This window comes from Vigna unguiculata, chromosome 9 (genome assembly GCF_037176805.1).
Source record: "Vigna unguiculata cultivar grain cowpea cultivar isolate G323 ecotype 2 chromosome 9, ASM3717680v1, whole genome shotgun sequence".
Classification (NCBI taxonomy): Eukaryota; Viridiplantae; Streptophyta; class Magnoliopsida; order Fabales; family Fabaceae; genus Vigna; species Vigna unguiculata.
The window spans coordinates 45215008-45237618 of record NC_140800.1 but is presented as its reverse complement, the minus strand read 5'-3'; the positions used below and the strand labels follow the sequence as shown (position 1 = coordinate 45237618).

Here is a 22611-nt window from a genome sequence, read left to right as displayed (position 1 = left end):
AGTGGAATAGTAGACATAACATAGCAACAGGGCTTGGTTTGGTTGGTTCATTGACTTGCGAAGAGCGAGAGTGAAAATGGTGCGGACTACAACACTGCTACTGGTTGCTTTTCAGGTTTTGGTTACTCTGTCGAGTGCCGGTGCCGATTACATACCGCCGTCAAGATTTGACGGCTTCGTCTACGGACAAGGGTCGTTGAATTTATTGGATACGGTTTTGATCGAAGCGTTTTATGATCCAGTGTGCCCAGACAGCAGGGATTCATGGCCCGGCCTCAAACAAGCTCTTCATCACTACGGTTCTCGGGTTTCACTTCTTCTTCACCTATTGCCTCTGCCGTAAGTCACACCCAATACTTTCTTTCGCGTGCTCTTTTTATTTTTAATATTTTCCTCCTTTGAGGAATTGACTTTTCTGCAATTGCTTACTCACTTGGAAACTGTGGTGGCTACTCGTCTTTAGATTTTACTATGAAATTGGGTTCAATTTCAGCAAAGATAAAAAAAGAACGTGATAGGTTGCTTTTTTCAACATTGTTTGTGCGGTGACCTAAACTATCTTTTCTTCTGCGTGGAATATTGATTTGGAAATTTGGTTTTTTATATTCTCCAAATCACAGATATCACGACAATGCTTTTGTTGCATCTCGTGCTTTGCACATAGCGAGTAATTTGAACGCGTCCTCGACTTTCCCCTTGCTGGAGTGGTTCTTCAAGCATCAGGTTCGTATTCAAGTTTCAAAATCAATTTGTGTCTGATGCATGCATTTGTTGAAGATGTTATCCTAGCTTTGGCCATTGTGAATTGGAATTCCAGTTTTCGTTGTGCTTTCGATTTGCTAGTTCCTTTCACGGTTTAGTGAACTTTGGGACTTTATTCTTTCCGGTCCTTGTAATTTTTTATTTTCCACACAGGTAGTTTTCTTCTGAGACAATCCTGTTCGAGAAACTTTAGAATAACATATCTGTTTTACATTCAAATGTAGTTGGGTCATATACTGCACTATTAGTGGCATTCATATTCGTTTTATGTATTAGGAATGAACTGTTCCGAGACAGTGGAAAATTTATACTCGTGTTTTTGTTTTATCCATTCAGTAGGATTGACAATTAATTTCTTTGTATTGAATTTCCCTTTTCTTTCTGTATGTTCTGTTCTAATTTCCCTTCTCTTTCTGCTTGTTCTGTTTTAATTTTCAAATATAGCCTTACGTATTGATCATATGATGATTGAGTGTTACATCTGATTCATGGAGAGATTGTAGTGGATTCGCACAATGAAAGTTAATTGTTGAGTTAGTAAATGTGACAATAATGTCATAATTGTTTAAGAAACAGTAATATGACTATTTGTAAAATCATAGTTATCTGGCTTAAAATTGTTTACATTGATGCCTCTGTGCTTTGTATTTTACGTGCTATTCTTGAGATATTAAGTGCATTTTGCATCTCGGATAATATTTCTATAAAGTTATTCAATTTTTTATTCACCAAAACTGATGCATACGCTTTAACAGGAGAGATTCTATGGGCCTAACACACGGAACTTGTCTAGGGCTTCTATTGTGGAGGAGATAGTGAAGTCTGCAACACTAGTACTTGGGAGCTCTTATTATAATGCTATAAAGAATGGCTTCAATGACACAAATACTGATTATCAGACCAGAGTTTCTTTTAAGGTACGACAAACTCTTTTATCTTTTAGGTTTCTTTCAGATTAGTTGTACTTATTAGAAGATATTTGGATTTGAAATTTTGAGTTTAAAACTAATATTGTCATCTTTTGACTCTTTAAGACTTGGAAAAACACATAAATATAGCGCACCTTTCAATCAAATTCATTTGATGTTAGTTTTACTCACCTTCCACTTACTTGTAGATATTTGCGTTTCAGATTAGAAATTCAAAACTGATATTCATATCTTAATTCTTTTGTTAATACCTGAAAAAACACGTGAATATAGATCCCATTCAATCAAATACGTATCTCATGTTTATGTTTCTTTGAAAATGCAGTATGCTACTTCGAGAGGGGTGTATGGAACACCTTTTTTCTATGTCAATGGATTCTTGTTGCCTGATACTGGAGATGCCATTGACTACAAGGCTTGGAGGAAGGTCATTGACCCATTGGTTGGTACCAAGAAGAGTATCCAGAATACAGATTCTCTTCATTTCTTCTTGTAAAAATTATATGTACATAAAGTTCAGTTGCGTGAGCACTGTATAAGTGAAGGAATCCAAAGAATGTGTATGTTAACTTATTATTACAGGTGCTAGTACCAAGAATGCAATAATGAAATAAAATGTTACAAAACATTCCTCAGTCCTGATGTATATTAAAAGATTATGTGTTAATGTATTAATCCTTATCATGTCCTAATGTATTAAAAGATATAGAATTAAAGGGGATATATTAAAACGTAATAAAACAATAAATTTTAATTTTAACGCAGTAAGGAATGTAAATAAATGAATAAATCGTGTATTAAATTATCTTCCTTTTTATGCTACCGATAATAATGACAAATGTGAAGGTGGAATCTTTTTTTTTTAGGAATTTTATTGAGTAGTTTACGAAGAAACTAAGTTCATCCATCTTTTAAAACAGGAAATGTTTCTTTTATGAATTATTATGAAACAAGCAATTTTTTTTATATGAAATCTTTAAAAATATTTTTTTTTAAAAAAATAAACGAATAAATCTATAATTTTTAGAAAAGCAACAGTTAAATATTTAACTTTTTTTGTTGTGTACTTAAATAGAAATAATTTTGTTCATATATGAAAATGTAAATACAATTTACCGCAAAATTGTAAACAAACAATTTGCAACACAGTATTTACATGGCAATATCGTTATATACCTGGGCGAAATCATAGAGGTGTTGTTGTCATGTGATTTGATAGCTTAGTTCCATCTGTAATAATGAATATTATTAACCTATTTATGCTGTTTTGGACGATTAATTCATAAAAAATAATAGAATTTGTTAGAAGAAAACAAATTATCCATTGAGAGAGAATATTGGGCTTATTACCTTGTTTTTGGAGGATCCAAAGCTTGGCAGGTATGTGTCTTTGATCGGCCCATTCACCAAGGCCCATTTTATGTCAACGAGTTTGAGTAACAGGTGAAGTGAGGTGACTGTAAGGGACATTTCCCAACTGTGCCACCAAATTGCTTCTTCTTGGGTCTTCTTCACCTTCCCTTTTCACTAGGGTTTGCATCAGATTCCCCCAATTTTTTCTTGTGTGTGCTTTCACTAGATTTTGTTCAATATGACTCAAGATCTAGAGATGAAGGATCGCTCAACGCCTTCCAACTCCGTTTCTTCACCTGCTCCGTCTACTCTGCAGCGTAAGCAATTTTTCTCTAACAACTTCCTCTGTTTCGATTTCGCAGTTCTATAAAGCCATTTCGGTTTTTTCATTTTTCTGCTTTGTGGTTTGGCTCGCAGATTTGAGGGAGATAGCTTCGCTTATCGAGACCGGTTCGTACTCGAAGGAAGTCCGTAGAATTGCTCGTGCGGTTCGCCTTACAATTGCGTTGAGGCGTAAATTAACATCGTCGATTATCTCGTCTTTTCTTGATCATGTCCTCACTCCTGGTTCTGAAGCTCATGCCAAATTGTCTGCGTATCTTCCGAAGGTGAACTTCATGATAGATTTAGTGGTTGTTCCTGTTAAAAAGGACTTGCATGTTTGTTCTTGTTAACCTAATTTGAATTATGAAGTGGGTGGGTTGTGAGTAGTCTTTTTTGGTCCATTTAATTCAAAATCTAAATTATGATGCCGACGAAGTTGATGATTCCTCTATGAAGGCATATGTTGATTTAATTTTTGCGTAATTTAATTTCTGTTTAACTGGATAGTGGATGTGGGTCAATGATGTATTTCAATGATTTTTGGAGTCATAATGTCGGCAATGATTGTGTAGGAGGATGATCACGAGATGGAAGTGGATGCCGCAACATCTGCAATTCAAACCCCAGCTAAACACTTGTTGCCCGAGCTAGAAATCTATTGTTACCTGCTTGTACTACTTTTTCTGATTGATAAAAAAAAATACAATGAGGTCAGTCCCCCCCTCTTTCAACTTTGCGAATTGACAAGTGAAACTGATTATATATTGTTGTTTCTTCTTCCTCTTTAGGCCAAAGCTTGTTCCTCAGCTAGCATTGTTTGGCTGAAGAACACTAACAGGAGAACTGTTGATGTTATTGCATCCAGACTGTATTTTTACTATTCATATAGCTATGAGCTTACGGGAGATCTTGCTGAAATCCGTGGGTGAGTTAGGTGCTATTTTATGTAATTCTCTAGAGAGGTTGAAGACTGAATTATACTTTTAAGTAATTTTAAATTTTGAAATTTGTTTACAGCAACCTCCTTGCATTGCACCGAATTGCCACCCTGCGCCATGACGAGTTGGGCCAGGTTTGTTTTCACTTTAGCTGTTTTACGTAAGGGCTTATGATCCTTACTAGAGTTCAGTAGTTGTTGTGACAATAAACTCAACCAAGCACATATTTGATAGTTATTATAGATTCTCAATTAATATGCAAAGTGTTTTATTTTAAACTTATCTGTTTACTGTTGATTCATTGCAGGAAACACTTCTTAATTTGTTACTCCGTAACTACCTTCACTACAATCTATATGATCAGGCAGAAAAGTTGAGGTCTAAGGCTCCTCGATTTGAAGCGCACTCAAACCAACAGGTAGGGTGGTTCTGTTATCCTGAGCATCTAAGTTTTGATTATTTTTTTTATTTCTTTTTAAATTTGAGTAGACAAACCTATCTATTATACAGTGCTCATCAATGTTGTGATTGTTGTTGTTATTGTTGTTTATGTAGTCTAATTTATTGTTGTCAATTTTTTTTTATCCTTTATTATTCCTTTTCCTTCACTTATCCACATTTGTGGTACACCCTTTCAGTTCTGTCGTTACCTCTTCTACCTTGGGAAAATTCGGACTATTCAATTGGAGTATACAGATGCAAAAGAGTCTCTCCTGCAGGCTGCCCGGAAAGCTCCAGTTGCTGCACGGGGGTTTCGAATTCAATGTAACAAGTGGGCTGTGATAGTTAGGTTACTGTTGGGAGAAATACCAGAGCGCACTGTTTTTATGCAGAAAGGAATGGAAAAAGCTTTAAGGCCTTACTTTGAGCTTACAAATGTAAGTCTAGATTATTATCCTAAGTTTATCATGATAATATCACTGTAGGCTGGTTCTGATATCATTATGATTTGTTGATTCGTTTTCCCTCTCTTTTTTTTTAATCATGACAAGTAAATTCTGTTAGTTGAATTATAAATTCACTCCACAAGAACTGGTTCAGTTTTACATATTCTGAACTCTATTGGTATCTCAAAACTTTATTATTTTCATATCACAATAATATTACTATATGTGTGTGTGTGTGTATATATATATATATATATATATATATATATATATTTATATTTATATTTATCTTTTCTGATATTGTGAGCTTATGTTGTAAAAATTTCAGGCTGTACGGATTGGAGACTTGGAACTGTTTAGGAATATTGCAGACAAGTTTGCCACTACTTTTAATGCAGATAGAACCCATAATTTGATTGTTCGATTGCGGCATAATGTTATCAGGACTGGTCTACGTAACATCAGCATCTCCTATTCCCGCATCTCCCTAGCTGATGTTGCTAAAAAACTGAGGTTGAACTCTCCGAATCCTATTGCTGATGCTGAGAGCATTGTATCAAAGGCTATTCGTGATGGTGCAATTGATGCTACATTGGATCATGCCAACGGGTGGATGGTGTCCAAGGAAACCGGAGATATTTACTCCACAAATGAGCCTCAGTTGGCCTTTAATTCTCGAATTGCATTCTGTCTTAACATGCACAATGAGGCAGTACGAGCACTTCGTTTTCCACCAAACACACACAAAGAGAAGGAGAGTGCTGAAAAGAGAAGAGAGAGACAACAACAGGAGCAGGAGCTGGCCAAGCATATTGCAGAGGAAGATGACGACGATTTCTGAGAAATATCTTTTTTCACCCTACCAAATGCTATCAGGGCACCTTCATGTCCAACCCTTGCTGATGTTTTTCTTTTGGAGAACCTCCATTATCCTTTCCTTCTCTAGAGGTGATTTTTTTTAATTTTCATTGTGGAAGATATCTGAAAGTCAGTTTAACACATTAAAATATGTTCTGTTTGTATTCACATCCATTAGGACTGCTTTGTTTTGTTCCTTATCCGGAGAATTATGTTTTAGGACCTGAAGAAAAAATCAATTGTTAGTTATCATATCAATTCTGTTAAGAAGTTCGGAAAACTGTTGCTCTGAAGGATGTATTAATCATATCTTTACAACCTAGTTTTCTATCATTAGCATTTTATTTTCTAGGGTCCTTGAGATGAAATCCCTCCAGTTGCGAGTAGATGGGTATTGGATTTGAACGCATTAGAGCTTTTGTTAAAACATGAGGAATTGCAAGAAAGGGAAGGAGGGGTGGCGTATAACTTTTTTCTTTGGTTGGGTATAATTTTTTCCTTTGGGTGTTACAAAGGAGATCTAAAACCTGGTGTGGAAGAGTCCGAGGGGTAGTAGACTAAGGTGTTGCGCATTAGGTAAACATTCCTTTAAAGAGCTAAGTCAAAGGTTCCCTAATCATGTGCAAATTTTAAGCCACTGCAGATTGGATTGGATGAAATTGTGAAAGGAACGCTCCATTTAATCCATGTCTTAGTCACTTCACCTTAAGTAGAAGGCCATATGTGTTTTTGCCACTTTCGCTGATCAACTTGTTTATCTATACGAACATCGTGGTTTATATTATATCATATGTGATGCTACAGTGCATAACAAAATCAAATGATTCATGTTGATCATGTGATTGAAACCTGCTGTAAAAATTGGATTGGGTCCTTTTCTCTTTTTAAATCAGTTTATTTTATTTTATTTTCTCTATCCTGTTCTGAACTTTCAGTTCGGGTAAGGACCTCCTGTTCCTTTCTCAGACATGCAAATCTTCACTACTTATCCAAAGCTATTTTCTTCTTCCTTTTCAATCTTTTAATCTTTTGTACATAACCGCAGTACAAAGTAAGATAAAAAAAAAATTGAGTAAGATTAAAAAGAATCTGGTTGTGGGGCAGAGTGGCCTTTTATTTATTTTTTACTATTTACATTTGAATTTACATCACATTTATTTTCAAGAGTAAAATGATAATTCTATAATTTTATTCTTTAAAATATACTTTTTTTTTAATTTATTATATTTTTTGCATTATACGTAACTTTCATAAATTTTTATCTCAAATATATCTTTGTGGGGCTATATTTTTTTATTTACTAGAATGTATCTTTCTGTATATTTTTTTCATAAGCCAATTCGCTTGAGTAGCCACTTTAACATACGATAGTAAATAAAGGAGACGAAGAATAGAAAAAAAATACTCGTTTAAAGAAAAAAGTGATTTAAAATAATATGGAATGTTGTTATTTTTTCATTATTTGAATGTTAAATAAATAAAGGAGAAAAGAATAGGAAAAATACTCGTTTAAAGAAAAAAGTGATTTAAAATAATACAACGGATTTTTCTCCACTTTTAAGATACACAGTTGTTATCTTCTAATTTTTATTTGTCAATATTTTTTTATATCAAACAAACAAAAGTTAAATGAAAATATGTTTTAAATAATTTTTTTTGTTATCCCTTTAATTGTAATGTTTTAATAAATTTTCAATATTTTTTATATCAAACAAATAAAAAAAGTTAAATTGAAATATATTTTAAATATTTTTTTTAGTTGTAATATTTTAATGATGAATTCTTTAAAATATATGAACTCAAACTAATTAAATATTTCAGATTATGGTAAAATATTTACCAACAAGGACTAATTAAAATATTTCAGATTTGTAATGATATTAGACCTCATTATCATTGAGGTTGAAGACATCCTATCAAAAATTCCAATCCATCAAATTTTAAAATATTCATAAATATTAACAATTTTAGTTAAGTTTTTATTAAGGAATTATTTTATTTAATAGTTGAAGTTCTTAACTTAGTTTCGGTTATTTGAATTTGTTATTAATTGGAGTAGTGCATCTTCATTATTTTTTATGTCTCTGTCTCTACATGTAAAATAATGAAATGTTTACTTAATTTCAATTTTTTCATAAACTTGAGTAATTAAAATATTTTTTTCTACAAAATATTTTTAAAAAATTATATCTTTTAATTTAATCTATGTCATTAAATAGGATAATGTAAAAGTTTAATTTTTCAGTGGGCATCAGGGTCCAACAATAGAAATGAGTTTGATTTGAGAATAAAACATAAAAAATGTTTATCTCTATGTTGTATTGTATAAGATGTAAATGTATTATACAGGACCTCCTAGATATCCTTTTTATCAATTATGTTACGATTAGATTAGAAATTTAATATATATTAATTGCATTTTTTATTGTTATATATATATATATATATATATATATATATATATATATATCATAATTTTAATTCTATTAATTAAGATATCATATATTATAATGATATATTAAATTTTATTTTTTTCTTATACTATGGAATACAAAATTCTATATATTGAACAAGAACAAGTTTCCAATAAATTAATATGAAAATTATATTTTAAATGTTTTTCATCAAACATTTATTATACATAATTTTTTCTTTGCATAATTTATACATATCTAACCGTTATTGTGTCAAGTATTTTTTATTTTATTTTTAAAAAACATGTGATAAACAATGAAGCAAACTAACATGCACATTGTTATAATTAATAATAAAATTAAATAAAAATTAAATTGAAAAATATATAAATTTTAAATACTTAATGTAATAATTTTTTAATAAAATTTTAATTTAAAATATCCAAAATTATGAAATATTTAAAACTTATTTAACTCAATTTTAAAATAAATAATAACTATTACATAAATTTTACATAACTCATCGTGATACTTTAATATTATAACAATAAATCTAATGATTTACATTAATTGGTCCACTTTAGTATGAAATGTTTACATGTGCACCCAAGAAAAAATGAAGTTGGAGGGCGTGTTTCCATCATTTGCATGGTCTTTTACAAAATCACATCTATAAGAAGATTATTATCACATTTAGAACATAATATAATAGAGTTAATTTAATGCAACCTATCATAATTTTAAGGTAATACTCTGTCCTTGTTTTATTTTAAGATTCCGACAAACAAATTTAAAAAATATAATTAATATTTTAAATTTTATAACAATTATTATGTACATTTTTTTCCCATTGTACAAATATTTATGGATATAATAGAAAATACTAATATTCCATTGACATAGTAAAATGACAATTAAAATAAAAATAATATTTATTAATTCATATATGAAAAAGTGTGTGAAAAAGATATATAGGAGTAACATTATTCTAAAATTAGTCATGGAATTGAAAGAGTTTGGTTAATAAGAATTTGTCAATTGGCCCACCATGAACTTCATGAACTTCAACGTGGCTGGCTTTGCTTGACTGTGCCACCGACCTATAAATATATATATCAAAACTAAAACTAAATCAGACCAAGTAATGATCAGCCATAGGTTTTCAATAATTCACTAAGAAAAATAATATTGGTCCGAGTTTTCTTACTTTTACATGTCGAAGTTTTATTATTATTTATTACAAACTATTTTTAAATTAATTATTTCAATTTTATTAGTTAATATACATAATTTATACTCACACGTTGTATCTGATAAAACTACAAGTTTTTAAATTGTATCTGATACTCAATTTTAAATTAGCTGGAAATTACAAGTTATAAATTAGAGACTGAAATATTTAAAACTTAAAACTGTGTGCTGGTATTAACCAATAGTTTTTCCAGTATTTGTAGGTGGTAAATGTCAATGCATATAAATCTCAAGAAATACTTTACAGGACTAAAATATTAGTTTATTTGGACTAAAATGTGCTTATCATTTTTTTTTTACTTTCACAGCTAGAATGAATAAAATAAAGGTGAATAAATTTTATAGTTCCAATATATATATATATATATATATATATATATATATATATATATTATTTGAAGATAAATATTAAGTGACATAAAACAATATATTGAGTTATATATATATTCTACAATAATTTTAAATCTATATTATAAAATGTTTTATGATTTTGTTTAATCATGCTAAAATATAACAATATAAAATGAAAAAAAAAAGTTTCTGAAAAATAATGGAAAAAAATGAATTTATGAGAATGAAAATTTAGAAAACAGTTAAAAGCAGGTTATTGGAATAACTCATTAGATATTATTTTCATCAAGCTACTTTATAGATTATCAGATTAACTTGTAAATTTAATTATCACTCAACACACTTACTGATCATATATAAAACAAAACATTCCATTTCACAAATGAGATTACATCCTTTTTAAATCTTGACACTCTATAAAGTTTCTCCTCCCACCCTATATATAACTTATTTTATTGCTTTTATATTTAAAAGTTTAATAATTTAATTTAATATATTAATACCTTTTATAGTTATTATATGAATGCCAAAACAAAATAGGGGTGCCAACAAAACATTTTTTTTACATGTCACGTTGGGTATTATCTGATCGAATATCGTCGGTGATTTGGCCTCTATTGTTGCCCTACATCACAGCCGTGACAATCTGAAGTAGTCAAAATAGAAGATGAGATTATAGTAACATAAATTATGACATTGTGAAGCATTTGCATGTGATCATCAGAGACATTTGCTCCATCGCATAAAAATGCTATCTGTCATTTTATCCACAAACAGCTACAAATCAACAAGTCAAATGAAACCAGGAACTAAAATTGGAAAAAAGTTTGTGAAGTGAAATAAAAAACACGACCAGATGGGGATGGGTGATTAAATGTTGGTGTTTTTAGATGCCTCCACAAGAAAAAGCATGTGAGCAAAGAGGGAATTGTCAGATAAGAGAACGTGGGAATAATTGAATGCATCTAGAATTGTACCTGTTCACACACATAAATTTAATAATGTAATATATGATAATTCACATGTGCCATCGTTGCCAAAGCCACTCTGGTCCCTTATTTAAAGACCACTGATTTGGTGATGAGAAATGACAATAATAAATGTTACTAAAACAAATACAAATTCTCTCACTCACTACACACTTCTCTTTCAATTCAATATCCAACATTCAGTGCGTGAGGCAAGATACTAATGGCCACCATGATGTTTGTTTTGGTCAGCTTCCTCATATTATGTTGTTTCTCAGTTAACAGTTTTGCCTTCTCACCTTCTGGATGGACCAATGCACATGCCACCTTTTATGGAGGTAGTGATGCCTCTGGGACAATGGGTGAGTCAATGTACCTCCTAACATTATCCATGTAGTTTGCTTTTTATATGTTCTATTTCCTTGTTTATAATTTTTTAAGACTCAGAGATTTTATACAAATTAGAGATAAAAACGAGTTTATTGTATGTAAATTAGTTCAAATTTTATGCCATATTTGATTCTGTAAAATTGAGTTAGGTTAAAAATTCACTTATTATACTGATATAAGAATTGTGAGTTAGAGTTTCTTTTAATGAGATTTGGTATTTTTTAGATCTATACTTCTATCTATTGTGAACTATCTATTAATGTTTAATTTCATTTTAAAAATATATATTTTTGGTGTAAAAATATAAATTAATAATATATAAGTGAATGGAAAACTTATTGTATAAATTGATCTGCAAGGTTGTATCATCATGATGATCGAGTGTTTACACCAATTATATTTGATAGAAACTCTGTTTTGACATGTTACTATATTAAGAATTTAAGTGAGTCTAAGTTTCACATTAATTAGAAATAAAAAAATTAATTATTATATAAAGATAAAAATCCATAAATTTATTACCTTTTAAGATTTTGGATTGGGAAAACATTGACACTCCTTAAAAACCTAACATACTAGACATTCCGAAAGAATCTATTTTCTTTTTTCTTTTAGTGAAAGTTTGCATGCGTGAGATGCAGGAGGAGCTTGTGGGTATGGGAATCTGTATTCAACAGGGTATGGAACTGATACAGCAGCACTAAGTACTGCGTTATTTAACGATGGCGCTTCGTGTGGGGAGTGCTACAAAATCATGTGCGATTATGAAGCAGACCCCAAATGGTGCTTGAAAGGAACATCTGTAACCATAACTGCCACAAACTTCTGCCCTCCCAATTTCGCTCTGCCAAGCAACAACGGTGGCTGGTGCAACCCTCCTCTCAAACATTTTGATATGGCTCAACCCGCATGGCAAAAGATCGGTATCTACAGAGGAGGGATCGTACCCGTTTTGTTCCAAAGGTTTCAACTTAACTCGTTATTAAGTGATCGTTTCTCGAAAGACCCGACACTTTTATTTTCATAACACTTTGATGTGTTACTTGCAGGGTTGCGTGCATGAAGAAGGGAGGGGTTAGGTTCAGTGTGAATGGGAGAGATTACTTCGAGCTTGTGCTGATCAACAATGTCGGAGGAGCTGGTTCTGTTCGATCTGTGTCCATCAAAGGCTCAAAAACTGGGTGGATGACTATGTCAAGAAATTGGGGAGCTAATTGGCAATCCAATGCGTATTTGAATGGTCAATCTCTGTCTTTCAGAGTCACGACAACCGACGGTGTCACCAAACTTTTTGAAAACGTTGTTCCATCCAATTGGGCTTTTGGCCAGAGTTTCTCTTCCAGTATTCAGTTTTAAGGCGACAATGGGTACTGAGTTGTGGGTTTTGGAGTTTCCGATGAACGAAACGGCAGAGGCGTGCCTGTTATTTTTCTGGAGCAGCCCGCCACAATTCTCTTCTGCTTTTGAATTTGGTAAATATGGTAAGATCGAACCCATCAACTTGATGCCCATAATGAAGAACCCTAAGTAGCCATTCCAATTGCCTGAGTTATTACAGAGAATCACTGTTAGTTCTAGTGTGAGACGTGTAGAATTAAACATCTTCAGAGTTTGAAGTGCTGCTGTATTCAGAGAATTTGGAAATGGGAACACTTTAATTCCCTGAAATTCTATATATGTGTTGTTGTATTGTTTTTGCTAATTTGTTCTTCAGTTTCATCTCACACTGCAATTTTTTTATTGTAAAACAAAATATTTATACGAAACTTATTATTATGTATAAAATGTTGTAATGTTTAGTTTTTGTTATAACACTATTTTTTTTATCATGTTATATATTTTTTATATTGATGCCTTAAGACTTTTATTTTCATTTACTTTTTTATCATGTTTTCTCTCCGTAATACTATCTTTATTAATGCAGATTATTGATGATTTAAGGATAAAAATATTTATGGTAAATACAATGTGATTCTCATTATCGTTGTTAACATTTATGACTTTTGTAAAATGGAAAGAAAAATTATAAACTATCTTGACGATTTAAATAAGATATTCTTTATAACAGTAATTAAATTAATTCCCATGTAAATTATTTTAATTAAAATAATTATATCAAGGTTTATTATTTTTAATAGTAATATAATTAATTTTTTTATAATAAAATAATAATGGCACAAATCATTGTTTTTTAAATTATATCAGAATAAATGTAAATAATAATAAAAAATGTTAACACGTTTTGCGATTTTAATTATTATTATTATAAATGTTATTTTTATCATAATTAATTCAATTTTGATTAAAAAAACAATTTTTATCGCACCTATTCATTAAAATTAAAACTTATACATGATATATAATTTATTCAATTTTGATTTAAAAATAAGTTATATGATAAATATTTTAGTTGGTTAAAAATAAACTTAAAAAGAAAAGTTGTATTTGTAGATAAAATAAAAAGTGGAAAGTTTTAAAAGCAACTTGGGGGTGTCAATAGTACACCCAACCAATTGAAGTGTACGAGGCCCATTAAGATTTTGGTGGCGGAACCACAGAATCTGGAATCCCATGTAATCACTTTGTTGTAATATGACGAGGTGGTTCTGTTCTGTGACCTTTGTTCCGAATTACGATATCGTTGCCCTATTTATCTAAGTCTACAAGTGCAAGGAGATTGCGCAGTACTTTTTCTCATTTAAATTTGAAAAAAAATTAAAATGTCAACCATAAACAAGAACCAGATCATCGATGAATCGAACCGTTCAGAAACCAAGGTACTGGATGAGAATAAAGAAGAAGAGGAAGAGGAAGACTTACAGAAGCTTCTTGTCCCTGACGTGCAGAATCTTCCCACCACTCCTCCTTCCGCTGTTGAATCCAACTTTGCCACTTTCTTCGCCATAGGTAATTCTATTCACACTCACATTACATTCTTATTATAAACCCTAAACCTGGGTAATTAAATATTTAGTTAATTTGAAGTTCAGATTTTACGAAACCAGCTCACGATCAGTACATTTACCGGCACGCCAATGGGTATACTATTCATTCTTTTGAGGTTGCTTCGAATTGGATTATTTTGGTATTTTCTTAAAAATATGTTCATTCTATGTAATTGTTGTTGTTACCTTAAAGCTTGTGTGTGGTTGGGTTGGCTCCTTCCCACGTCGCTTTCAAGGATGAAGGTGGAATCACAGCCGTTGATTTCAATGTTGGGAAGTCGGATCGCAGCGAGATGAAAGTCACTGGAAAGAGGAAGAAGGTATATTTTCCCAAATTTGAATTTTCACACTTTCTTGCTCTCTGTTTCTGGAAAGCAGAAGAAGAACAATGAACAATGAAACTGTTTCGTGAAATTTTGTGCGTTTCAAAATGTTTTACTTTATGAAAATAGCTTCTTATCCTTCCATTATTCAATTGGGATGTCTTTTCATGAAGAATGCACAACATTTTGAGTCCAACACTGCTCTGTGTAAAATCTCTACCAAAAATGATACCTATATTGTAAGGTAAATTCTCTATTATAAGACATTCATATGATCTACAGATTATTTTTATATCTGTTTGTGGTTGTGTGCTTATCCAGTTCCTCTTCTTTCCGAGTCTCATTACTCACTGATACATAACTTGTGATTTTTTAGATGTTGCGTCAAAGGCTCCCTCTTGGAAGTGAATCAACAATTGATCAAGCAACCAGAACTGCTTAATGTTTCGGTAAGAGTAACTATGCGCTTTTCCAACCTGATCTTTTCATTGTAGATAAACCTTTCATTGTATTGCCCCTTATATATTATATTTTACGACAAGACCAAACTGTGTTTGATTTGCCAACCTTAACCTTCTCCATTATCAAATCTGTCTATTATTGTTATCTTTTATGTTGTTCCTCGTACTTATATTGTTTATGAGAGGTGATATGGCTCATACTGAGTTCCCTGGAGGCTTCTAGTCCTCTGGTTTTTCTTTTGTCATTCACCAAAACAAATGTGTTAGACCCCTTTTATATGGTTTGCTAGAAGAGGTTTACTTTTATTGTATTGTTCTTGTCTCTGATTCTGTGTTGTTTTGATACTTATTAGGACCTTGTTTGTTATAAGATACATCCTTTTTTTCATCTTGGTTCGTACCCAGAACTGTCAAAACGATTGTTGCTACTGCTAAATACTTGTGACATTAGAGCGTTCACGACTTTGTTGCAATCTTATCCTCATGCATGCAATTATCTGTACTTCTTGTCTCTTTATGAATTTCTTTTCATCAATACATCAGGCTGACAGAGAAGGATATATTGCTATTATCATGCCAAAACCTGCCGATTGGCTCAAGGTCAAGGCTTCCCTTGTTAGCCTTCAGGAGTACAAGAAATTGAAGGAAGTTAGTTGAATGTGTAGCATACCCACCAAGAATGGTGTCATAGTGAAAGGGTTGCATGATTTCCCTGCATGATTCTTCATTAGAGGGGTTCCAAATGCCACAAACCGGATGAAATTGAAACATTGTTTAGGTGCAGAAGACAATGAGAAACGAGTTAAAATTCTTTACTAAGTTATCTTGTCTTATCTTCTGCTGAGTATTCAAAATATACTATGTTGATACTTTAGAAGTCTTTTTAGTAGATTTTAAAATTTCAAAATCACTGATCATAAGGGAGAGACATCAGGGGATAATTTGAAAGCTCGGCAGAGAAACACTACAGGAAAATTCAGCAAATAATTCAAATTCATGAGAAATAGCTTACACTCTTAACTTAATCCGTGGCATTAGTGCTTACCAAGTAGCCGGATGACTACATAAATCTCTCAGCTCCACGAGCAACCAAGATCTCATGATATTGGAGCTACTCGGCCACCTTTCATTAGGTTTTTCTGTCTTTCTTATATAACTTTTTTTTTTTAATTTTATTTCTTCTTTCAACAATTTAAATTAATACATAACAATGATGATGATGATATGACTCATGGCCACTTTTCCACCATTTTTTAATGATAATTACTGTTAAAGCACAAGGTTGAGAGATTTGAAGTATGTTGCCTAAAAGAATGTAGAACGAAAAGATGGAGAAGAACTTTTTTAAAATTTGAAATAAACAAGTCTTGAATAGTTATACCAATTATAAATAATTGAAGTTGCATGTCCGTGAATTAAAAGTCAAACCAAAATTTGTAATCCTTATACTCCAAATCGAAGAAGTATAACATATGTTCTTGGCAACAAATTTAGAACAATGGAGAAACTGAACAATAAGAATTCTTGTTACTTGATGTGAAGCATAAGCGCTTTCAGAAGAGTGGCTTCAATATATTTGGGCCTACGGACCCAATAACTGCAATTTCTCTAACCGATCCAAAATTGATAACCTTACATTTTGGATCGGCCTTTCAATGTTTTATCAATTTTCGAGTATGAAATCGGACTCTCCGAACGAATACATAGACCATATATCAAATACAGAACCACCACATAGAAAGTATTGATCCTTTGATACCATTCATGATTTTCATCCCTTTGTAGAAGAAAATATCAATAAGTCTACCTCTTGTTTAAAAAAATAAAAATAAAAGTTAAGCTAATCACAATATACTTAAAGCACAAAGCCATTAAAATAGTAAAAAAAAATATTAAGGACCATGCACAGTATGACATAAAAGGTCACGTGTCACTCAAATACTGAACTAAAAACCACAATAAAACATAACAAAGAACCTTATACTGTATCACTTAATATATATATATATATAATTTGGATAACCCTAAACATAAGTACGTAACTTTTACTACTTTCAATCATTTTAAAGACATTTAGATGACATGTAAAAACAAAACTACCAAAGTAAATCCACAAAAATGGAAAGTTGAATAAAAACATGATTTTTATACGAACACACAACATGAAAAAGGAAGAACATTTCAATATACTACTTGACACGGAACTTCGCTTTCAATAAGACAAACATATACAGATAATAATTTGGTTTGGAAATGATACGTGACTAAAGAAAATTCAGACTCGTTGACATTAATGATTAAATATAATAATAAATTTGTATATTTATTGGGAAAGTTTATTCCATATTTTTGTTTATCGTACCTTTCTACCGTGTACATTGTTTCAACAAGTTCGTCTTCTAATATTGTTTCTCTATGTTCAAGATTTAAGTTAAAAAAAACTTAAAAAAAATCCAGCATAAACCATTTAGAACAACGACATTACTAGAATGTCGAAAATAATGTTTTGCAAACAATTGTTTTAAATATACGTTGAAAAATCATTTAAACAATATAATTGTGAAAATAATATACGAGATGTCAAATTTTGTACATATTAATAACAAATCTGACAGAACATTTGATAATGTAAAATTTAGTACATAATTTTTTAATTATTTCAAAATCTACTCCTTACTGTATGCTTTGTAATTTTAATTAAAATCTTTCTTCTAATAAAATAAAAATTAGAAGGCAAAATAATTTTTACCAAACACTTGTATTAACATCTCGTGCGTAAAAATGCTAAAGATATACAAACTTACAGAAAGAGTGAGAGAGAAAACGAAACTGGATTTATTGTTTAGTTAAAAAAAAAATCACACATTACATTAATTTTACACGTAGAAAACTTAAAGATAAATAATGATGTCAAATGAGAAAAAAAAATTGTGTCAAAATATGAAAAAATAATTAGCGTTTTCTTCCTAATTGAGGGTAATACGGTAAAACGAATATTTTTTACTAACTATTAATTTAAAAATAAAACGAGAGAAGGGAATTAGGTTTCGTAACAGCTGGGCAAGTTGCTGTTGCTACACTTTGTCTCCATTACCACCGAGTCGTGAAACAGAGAAGAGAGGCGGAAGAAATCGCAGGTGCGCGCCGCCGAGACCCAAAGCGAAAGAGAAAGCGTGGTTTCTGCTGTCTGGAATTTTATCAGGCCTTCGGCGCCTTCCTCATTACACAATCACAAACCCTAACTCATTCTTTTTTTTTAATCTCATTTTCTAGGTTCTTTAATTTTTATTTTTTGAATTAATTTTCGTCGATAATCTTCACTGTTTTGTTAATTTATCCGTAGATTTACTTATCTACGTTTATGCTTACGCACTGATCATTCATCGGTCTATCTCTCTCTCTCCGAAACTGCAAACCCTAATCGGCAATGGTTACTACCACCGTTGATTCATCCTCTAATCACCACACACCTTCTGGTGCTGCCGATACCTATAGCTTCCCGCGAAAAAATCTGCCATCTCCGTGGGCCCAGGTCGTTCGCGGTGCCGACTCTGAACCTAACCATCAATCACCGCCTTCTTCTTCCTCTTCATCATCCCTCGATTCTGTTAATTCTATCGGTCCTGCTGCTGATACCGTTGATGCCGCCGTGAAACCTGTGTGGAAGAGGCCGTCTAATGACGCCGCGGAAATTGGGCCTGTAATGGGCGCAATATCTTGGCCCGCTTTATCCGAGTCCACCAAGCCCACTCCTAAATCGATATCTGATTCCGTCGATGATGAATCACTCACTCCTCCTAAGGTTTGTTTCTGTATCAAAACCTATTGTTTGGTTTATATCCACTGGAGGTTCTATTAATTTGACTGAAGGAACAAATAGAGTTATTGATATTGGTAGTTTAGGGTTCACATTGTGGTAATGTAGTTTCTCGGATGTATGCATTGTAACCAGTTAAAGGTTTTTTAGGAAGGACGCGTGTTTACTGAAAATAGTTGTCTCCTTTCAGGGTCCTGTTGTTTCAGACTCTACTCAGAAACAAGCTTCTGATAATGTGAAACCTAGTCCTGCAATAAACCATGGTATGGGTAACAGACAGAGGTCAATGAAGCGTGGAGGGGCAAATGGCAATAATGTTGGCTATGGTCCTGTTCAGAACAACTTCTCGGGTGCTTCCCCTCATTTCCCTCCACCGCCACCCTTTCCCGTGCTTCAGATGCCTCCAAGTTCATTTGCACATGGAATACCTGGGGTTCCAGTTCCTTCTCCGAGAGAACCTTACAGGAACAAAAACTGGGATACGAGGCCTCCGATTGGAGGGTTTATGCCGCCAATGAACGAGAATCGGAGTCCCTCTCGCCGGGGAAATGCTGGGCATCATCCACGTGGAGATGTATCCTATCACAACAGTTATGGCAACAGGCGCGATCAGGATCGTGGAGGTTATGCAAATAACAGAGATACTCATGTAAATCATCAGAGGATGCCTCCAAGGGGATTAATGAGGCCTCCGCCGCCTAATCCTGCTTCATTCATGGGGCCTCAGCCCATGCGACCCTTTGCAAACCCTCCTGGGTTTCCTGGTCAGTTCTTTCTTCTTTTATTTGATTATATTAGTACAACAAAACAAACCTAATGCACCATCTCTTCCTTTATAGAATTCTATTATTTCCCAACACTACAATTTGAACCCTTTGGGGGCATGCCGTTTTTAACACATGCACCTCCTCCTGCAATGTTCTTACCGGTTGCTGAAACCCCTCTCGCCAGTACAATAGTCAACCAAATTGATTATTACTTCAGGTGCTTTTTCTGTTCTTCGTTATTTATTATTGTGTTTCCCAACAAATCCTGGCTGTTGGATTTTATCTTCATTGCTGTTTTGTTTATGCAGTGATGCTAATTTAGTGAGGGATGAGTATTTAAGGTCCAACATGGATGAACAAGGATGGGTTCCAATTTCTTTGATTGCAAGCTTCCCTCGTGTAAGTTAACTCTTAGTATGTGATTCAATGTATGTTACATATGCATAAATTACAGTTTCATATCTTAAACTTATCTGTAATGGTGATTTTTTATGATCTTGGTAAATATGGTTCAATGTTTTAGACACAGTAATAATCTATTTGTTATGGATTGTTATTTACCTTTAAGGAATTTTTGGCTTTCATGGCCGATGATAATTTTTGTTACCCTAGGAGCACTTTTGGCAGTATACATCGAAGATTAATAATGGAAATGAAAAAATGAATTTACGTGTTACTTAGGAGAAAACAGTCTGTTTTTATCATGTCCATATTGACTAGCTTTTTGTTTGGTGAATTTGGCTTTGGTACTATGCTGCTTTTTAATACCTTGTTGACTGTGATATGACATCTATATCTCACAAGTGAAGATCCACCTTCCTGTGAAGTTTAATATTTTTTCAATAATCACCATTGTCAGTGCGACCTGTTGCCACAAAAATTATGGCGCTTGAAATCATAGTGAACATGAATGATGGAAAGGAACCGGTCATGACTGGTTTTGGATTTCTTAAAGCTCTGAATATTGTTTTAAAATGTGTTTATTTGTGAACAGTTTATTTAGTTATTATTAGTGTCAATTTTATTGCTCTTTTCCTGAATTTTTCATTGTCAGTATATACAATGCTATGTAGATGACCAAAATAAGTTATTGTCTCATTTTGTTGTGCAGTATATTAGCTAATTGAAAAAGCCTGCATGTAGCCTTCAACTGTCATCGGTTCTTTGATTGAATGGATGTTGAGTGGGGCAAAATTGTAGTTGTTTGATTTGATTGAGTGTAATAATTATGTGATTTGGAGCTATATTATGAGATTCGACAGAGAATAAATTTAGATTATGATTACAGTGGGATGAAAATTGTCTGGCAGTTTCCTTTCGTTAAAAACCAAATCCCATCTGGAAGCATATCTTTGTTGCTCTTGCGTTTTTTATAGTACTGATAGAATTGAAAAATGTACCTTTTCTTGCTGGCATAGATTTGATGCAGTAGAACTGAAAAATGCTTTGTCCACCTAGACTTACAGCTATGCTTGCGAAAGTTTCATGATCTCATAAACAGCTGTGAGCTAGCATGGTTGTTTGGAATGCTATTTGATCACTTATGCCCTTAAGCCAACCTCCACTACCTGCCCCGTTGGTCTGTGTGTCATTCTTAGGAATCTCACACGTTTAGTAGTTTTCACTAATGTAAATTATGATATTAGTCTATTGTTTGATTGGAAGTTTCCATGGAGTAGGTGAAGTCTACAGCTCAGCTCAGTTCAGTTATCTTTGTTTATTCTTACATTACAACTCATGTCAATGTATATATGTGCTCGCAAACATAGATAAAGAGGTTGTAGCTTTGGTGAACTTGCACAAATTTTCTACTGTTAAGATTGATCTATATGATTTGGAGTGATAGCATTAAGCTCTCATGAATGATAGGTATCCTAAATTTGTTTTTTCTCTAAATAGATATTATCTTTTGTGCAGGTTAGAAGTTTGACAAGCAACATTAAGTTGATACTGGAATCACTGAGAGCTTCCACTGTCGTCGAAGTGCAGGTGAGTTCTGATTTTCTTGTATGTTGTCACTCCTTCAGCTTTCACTGGAAACACTTTCCACGCACGTAATTTCTGTTCATTTCCATATTAGCATTTGTTATTTCTGCCCTTCCAATTTGCTGTAGGCTGACAAGTTGAGGAGGGTTAGTGAATGGACCAAATGACTTACCTTAATTCAAGGTTATTTTATTCAATTTGTTGTATTTTTGACGTGGTTTTTGCCCTTCAAATTTTCTGTAGGGTGACAAGTTGAGGAGGCGTAAAGAGTGGACCAAGTGACTTACCTCTACTCAACTTTGAGCCAACTCTGGTTCAATGTCCGCCAGCATATCCAGTTCTAATAACCTAGCATGTAATTTTGAAAAGATTACAGTAGATGAAACTATTACATATATAAAGTTAATGTTGAGCCTACCGCAAATGATGATGATGGAGATTCCCCTACTCAGTTCAAATTCCCAATTGGCGATGAGCATCAATTAAAAACTAAGCTCAGTTTATCTTCAGCATCCCAAAATACTGGGCCAATTCTATTTCTGGCCCCGTGTGACTCTTTAATTTGAAAGGGTTTTTTTGGGGGATGATAGGAGGATAGGTTGTTTGGAAGTTTGGTTCCTTTTCTACAGTGACAGGGAGATTTTGGTAGCAATTGAATGAAATAGGGAGAGAAATATAAATTCTTCGGAATTATTATTATGGTCTAAGAGAAGAAAAGAAAGTTAATGGGACAAGAAGTCAAGAATTTTGATGGAGGTAACTTGAACAAATTTTTTATTTCGGTTTGTACAACTTTATATTTGTTGCGGCTGAATTATTTTTTATTTTCTGGTGGTATATGTGGGCAAAGGATTTTTAATGAATTGAACTGAGTTGACTTGAAATCG

The 22611-nt window shown here is 32.6% G+C and overlaps 5 protein-coding genes across 5 annotated transcripts; all 5 read left to right on the top strand.

Annotated features, from left to right (window-relative positions):
- Window positions 1-2326, top strand: LOC114162222 (Thioredoxin superfamily protein). Its single transcript, XM_028046038.2, has 4 exons — window positions 1-339; window positions 621-723; window positions 1518-1679; window positions 2017-2326. The coding sequence occupies exons 1-4, from the start codon at window positions 77-79 to the stop codon at window positions 2185-2187; spliced, it is 699 nt and encodes a 232-aa protein (XP_027901839.1). The 5' UTR covers window positions 1-76; the 3' UTR covers window positions 2188-2326.
- Window positions 2327-3139: 813 nt separating this feature from the next.
- On the top strand, window positions 3140-6369 carry LOC114163168 (putative 26S proteasome non-ATPase regulatory subunit 3). Its single transcript, XM_028047304.2, has 8 exons — window positions 3140-3361; window positions 3462-3652; window positions 3941-4078; window positions 4157-4293; window positions 4386-4440; window positions 4614-4724; window positions 4945-5184; window positions 5522-6369. Exons 1-8 carry the CDS (start codon window positions 3283-3285, stop codon window positions 6032-6034), a joined length of 1464 nt encoding a protein of 487 aa, XP_027903105.1. The 5' UTR covers window positions 3140-3282; the 3' UTR covers window positions 6035-6369.
- A 4746-nt stretch (window positions 6370-11115) lies between these two features.
- LOC114163169 (expansin-A11-like) lies at window positions 11116-13127 on the top strand. The gene is made up of 3 exons (XM_028047305.2): window positions 11116-11397; window positions 12067-12388; window positions 12475-13127. Exons 1-3 carry the CDS (start codon window positions 11259-11261, stop codon window positions 12779-12781), a joined length of 768 nt encoding a protein of 255 aa, XP_027903106.1. The 5' UTR covers window positions 11116-11258; the 3' UTR covers window positions 12782-13127.
- An 872-nt stretch (window positions 13128-13999) lies between these two features.
- LOC114162453 (Single hybrid motif superfamily protein) lies at window positions 14000-16158 on the top strand. The gene is made up of 6 exons (XM_028046355.2): window positions 14000-14332; window positions 14416-14464; window positions 14564-14690; window positions 14867-14937; window positions 15070-15142; window positions 15698-16158. The coding sequence occupies exons 1-6, from the start codon at window positions 14146-14148 to the stop codon at window positions 15809-15811; spliced, it is 621 nt and encodes a 206-aa protein (XP_027902156.1). The 5' UTR covers window positions 14000-14145; the 3' UTR covers window positions 15812-16158.
- A 2155-nt stretch (window positions 16159-18313) lies between these two features.
- Window positions 18314-22608, top strand: LOC114163286 (la-related protein 1C-like). The gene is made up of 6 exons (XM_028047506.2): window positions 18314-18956; window positions 19162-19735; window positions 19811-19955; window positions 20047-20137; window positions 21656-21727; window positions 21968-22608. Exons 1-6 carry the CDS (start codon window positions 18582-18584, stop codon window positions 22004-22006), a joined length of 1296 nt encoding a protein of 431 aa, XP_027903307.1. The 5' UTR covers window positions 18314-18581; the 3' UTR covers window positions 22007-22608.
- The last annotated feature ends 3 nt before the right edge of the window (window positions 22609-22611 follow it).

Excerpts from the sequence above, each read along its gene's own strand:
- LOC114162453 (XM_028046355.2), top strand. The coding sequence starts at position 14,146 with ATGTCAACCATAAACAAGAACCAGATCATCGATGAATCGAACCGTTCA. Across the intron at positions 14,333-14,415 it reads TGCCACTTTCTTCGCCATAG|ATTTTACGAAACCAGCTCAC; the intron begins GTAATTCTATTC and ends TTTGAAGTTCAG. Across the intron at positions 14,938-15,069 it reads AATGATACCTATATTGTAAG|ATGTTGCGTCAAAGGCTCCC; the intron begins GTAAATTCTCTA and ends GTGATTTTTTAG.
- LOC114163169 (XM_028047305.2), top strand. The coding sequence starts at position 11,259 with ATGGCCACCATGATGTTTGTTTTGGTCAGCTTCCTCATATTATGTTGT. Across the intron at positions 11,398-12,066 it reads TGATGCCTCTGGGACAATGG|GAGGAGCTTGTGGGTATGGG; the intron begins GTGAGTCAATGT and ends CGTGAGATGCAG. Across the intron at positions 12,389-12,474 it reads GTACCCGTTTTGTTCCAAAG|GGTTGCGTGCATGAAGAAGG; the intron begins GTTTCAACTTAA and ends TGTTACTTGCAG.
- LOC114162222 (XM_028046038.2), top strand. The coding sequence starts at position 77 with ATGGTGCGGACTACAACACTGCTACTGGTTGCTTTTCAGGTTTTGGTT. Across the intron at positions 340-620 it reads CTTCACCTATTGCCTCTGCC|ATATCACGACAATGCTTTTG; the intron begins GTAAGTCACACC and ends TCCAAATCACAG. Across the intron at positions 724-1,517 it reads AGTGGTTCTTCAAGCATCAG|GAGAGATTCTATGGGCCTAA; the intron begins GTTCGTATTCAA and ends ACGCTTTAACAG.
- LOC114163168 (XM_028047304.2), top strand. The coding sequence starts at position 3,283 with ATGACTCAAGATCTAGAGATGAAGGATCGCTCAACGCCTTCCAACTCC. Across the intron at positions 3,362-3,461 it reads TGCTCCGTCTACTCTGCAGC|ATTTGAGGGAGATAGCTTCG; the intron begins GTAAGCAATTTT and ends TTTGGCTCGCAG. Across the intron at positions 3,653-3,940 it reads TGTCTGCGTATCTTCCGAAG|GAGGATGATCACGAGATGGA; the intron begins GTGAACTTCATG and ends ATGATTGTGTAG.
- LOC114163286 (XM_028047506.2), top strand. The coding sequence starts at position 18,582 with ATGGTTACTACCACCGTTGATTCATCCTCTAATCACCACACACCTTCT. Across the intron at positions 18,957-19,161 it reads AATCACTCACTCCTCCTAAG|GGTCCTGTTGTTTCAGACTC; the intron begins GTTTGTTTCTGT and ends GTCTCCTTTCAG. Across the intron at positions 19,956-20,046 it reads CAAATTGATTATTACTTCAG|TGATGCTAATTTAGTGAGGG; the intron begins GTGCTTTTTCTG and ends TTGTTTATGCAG.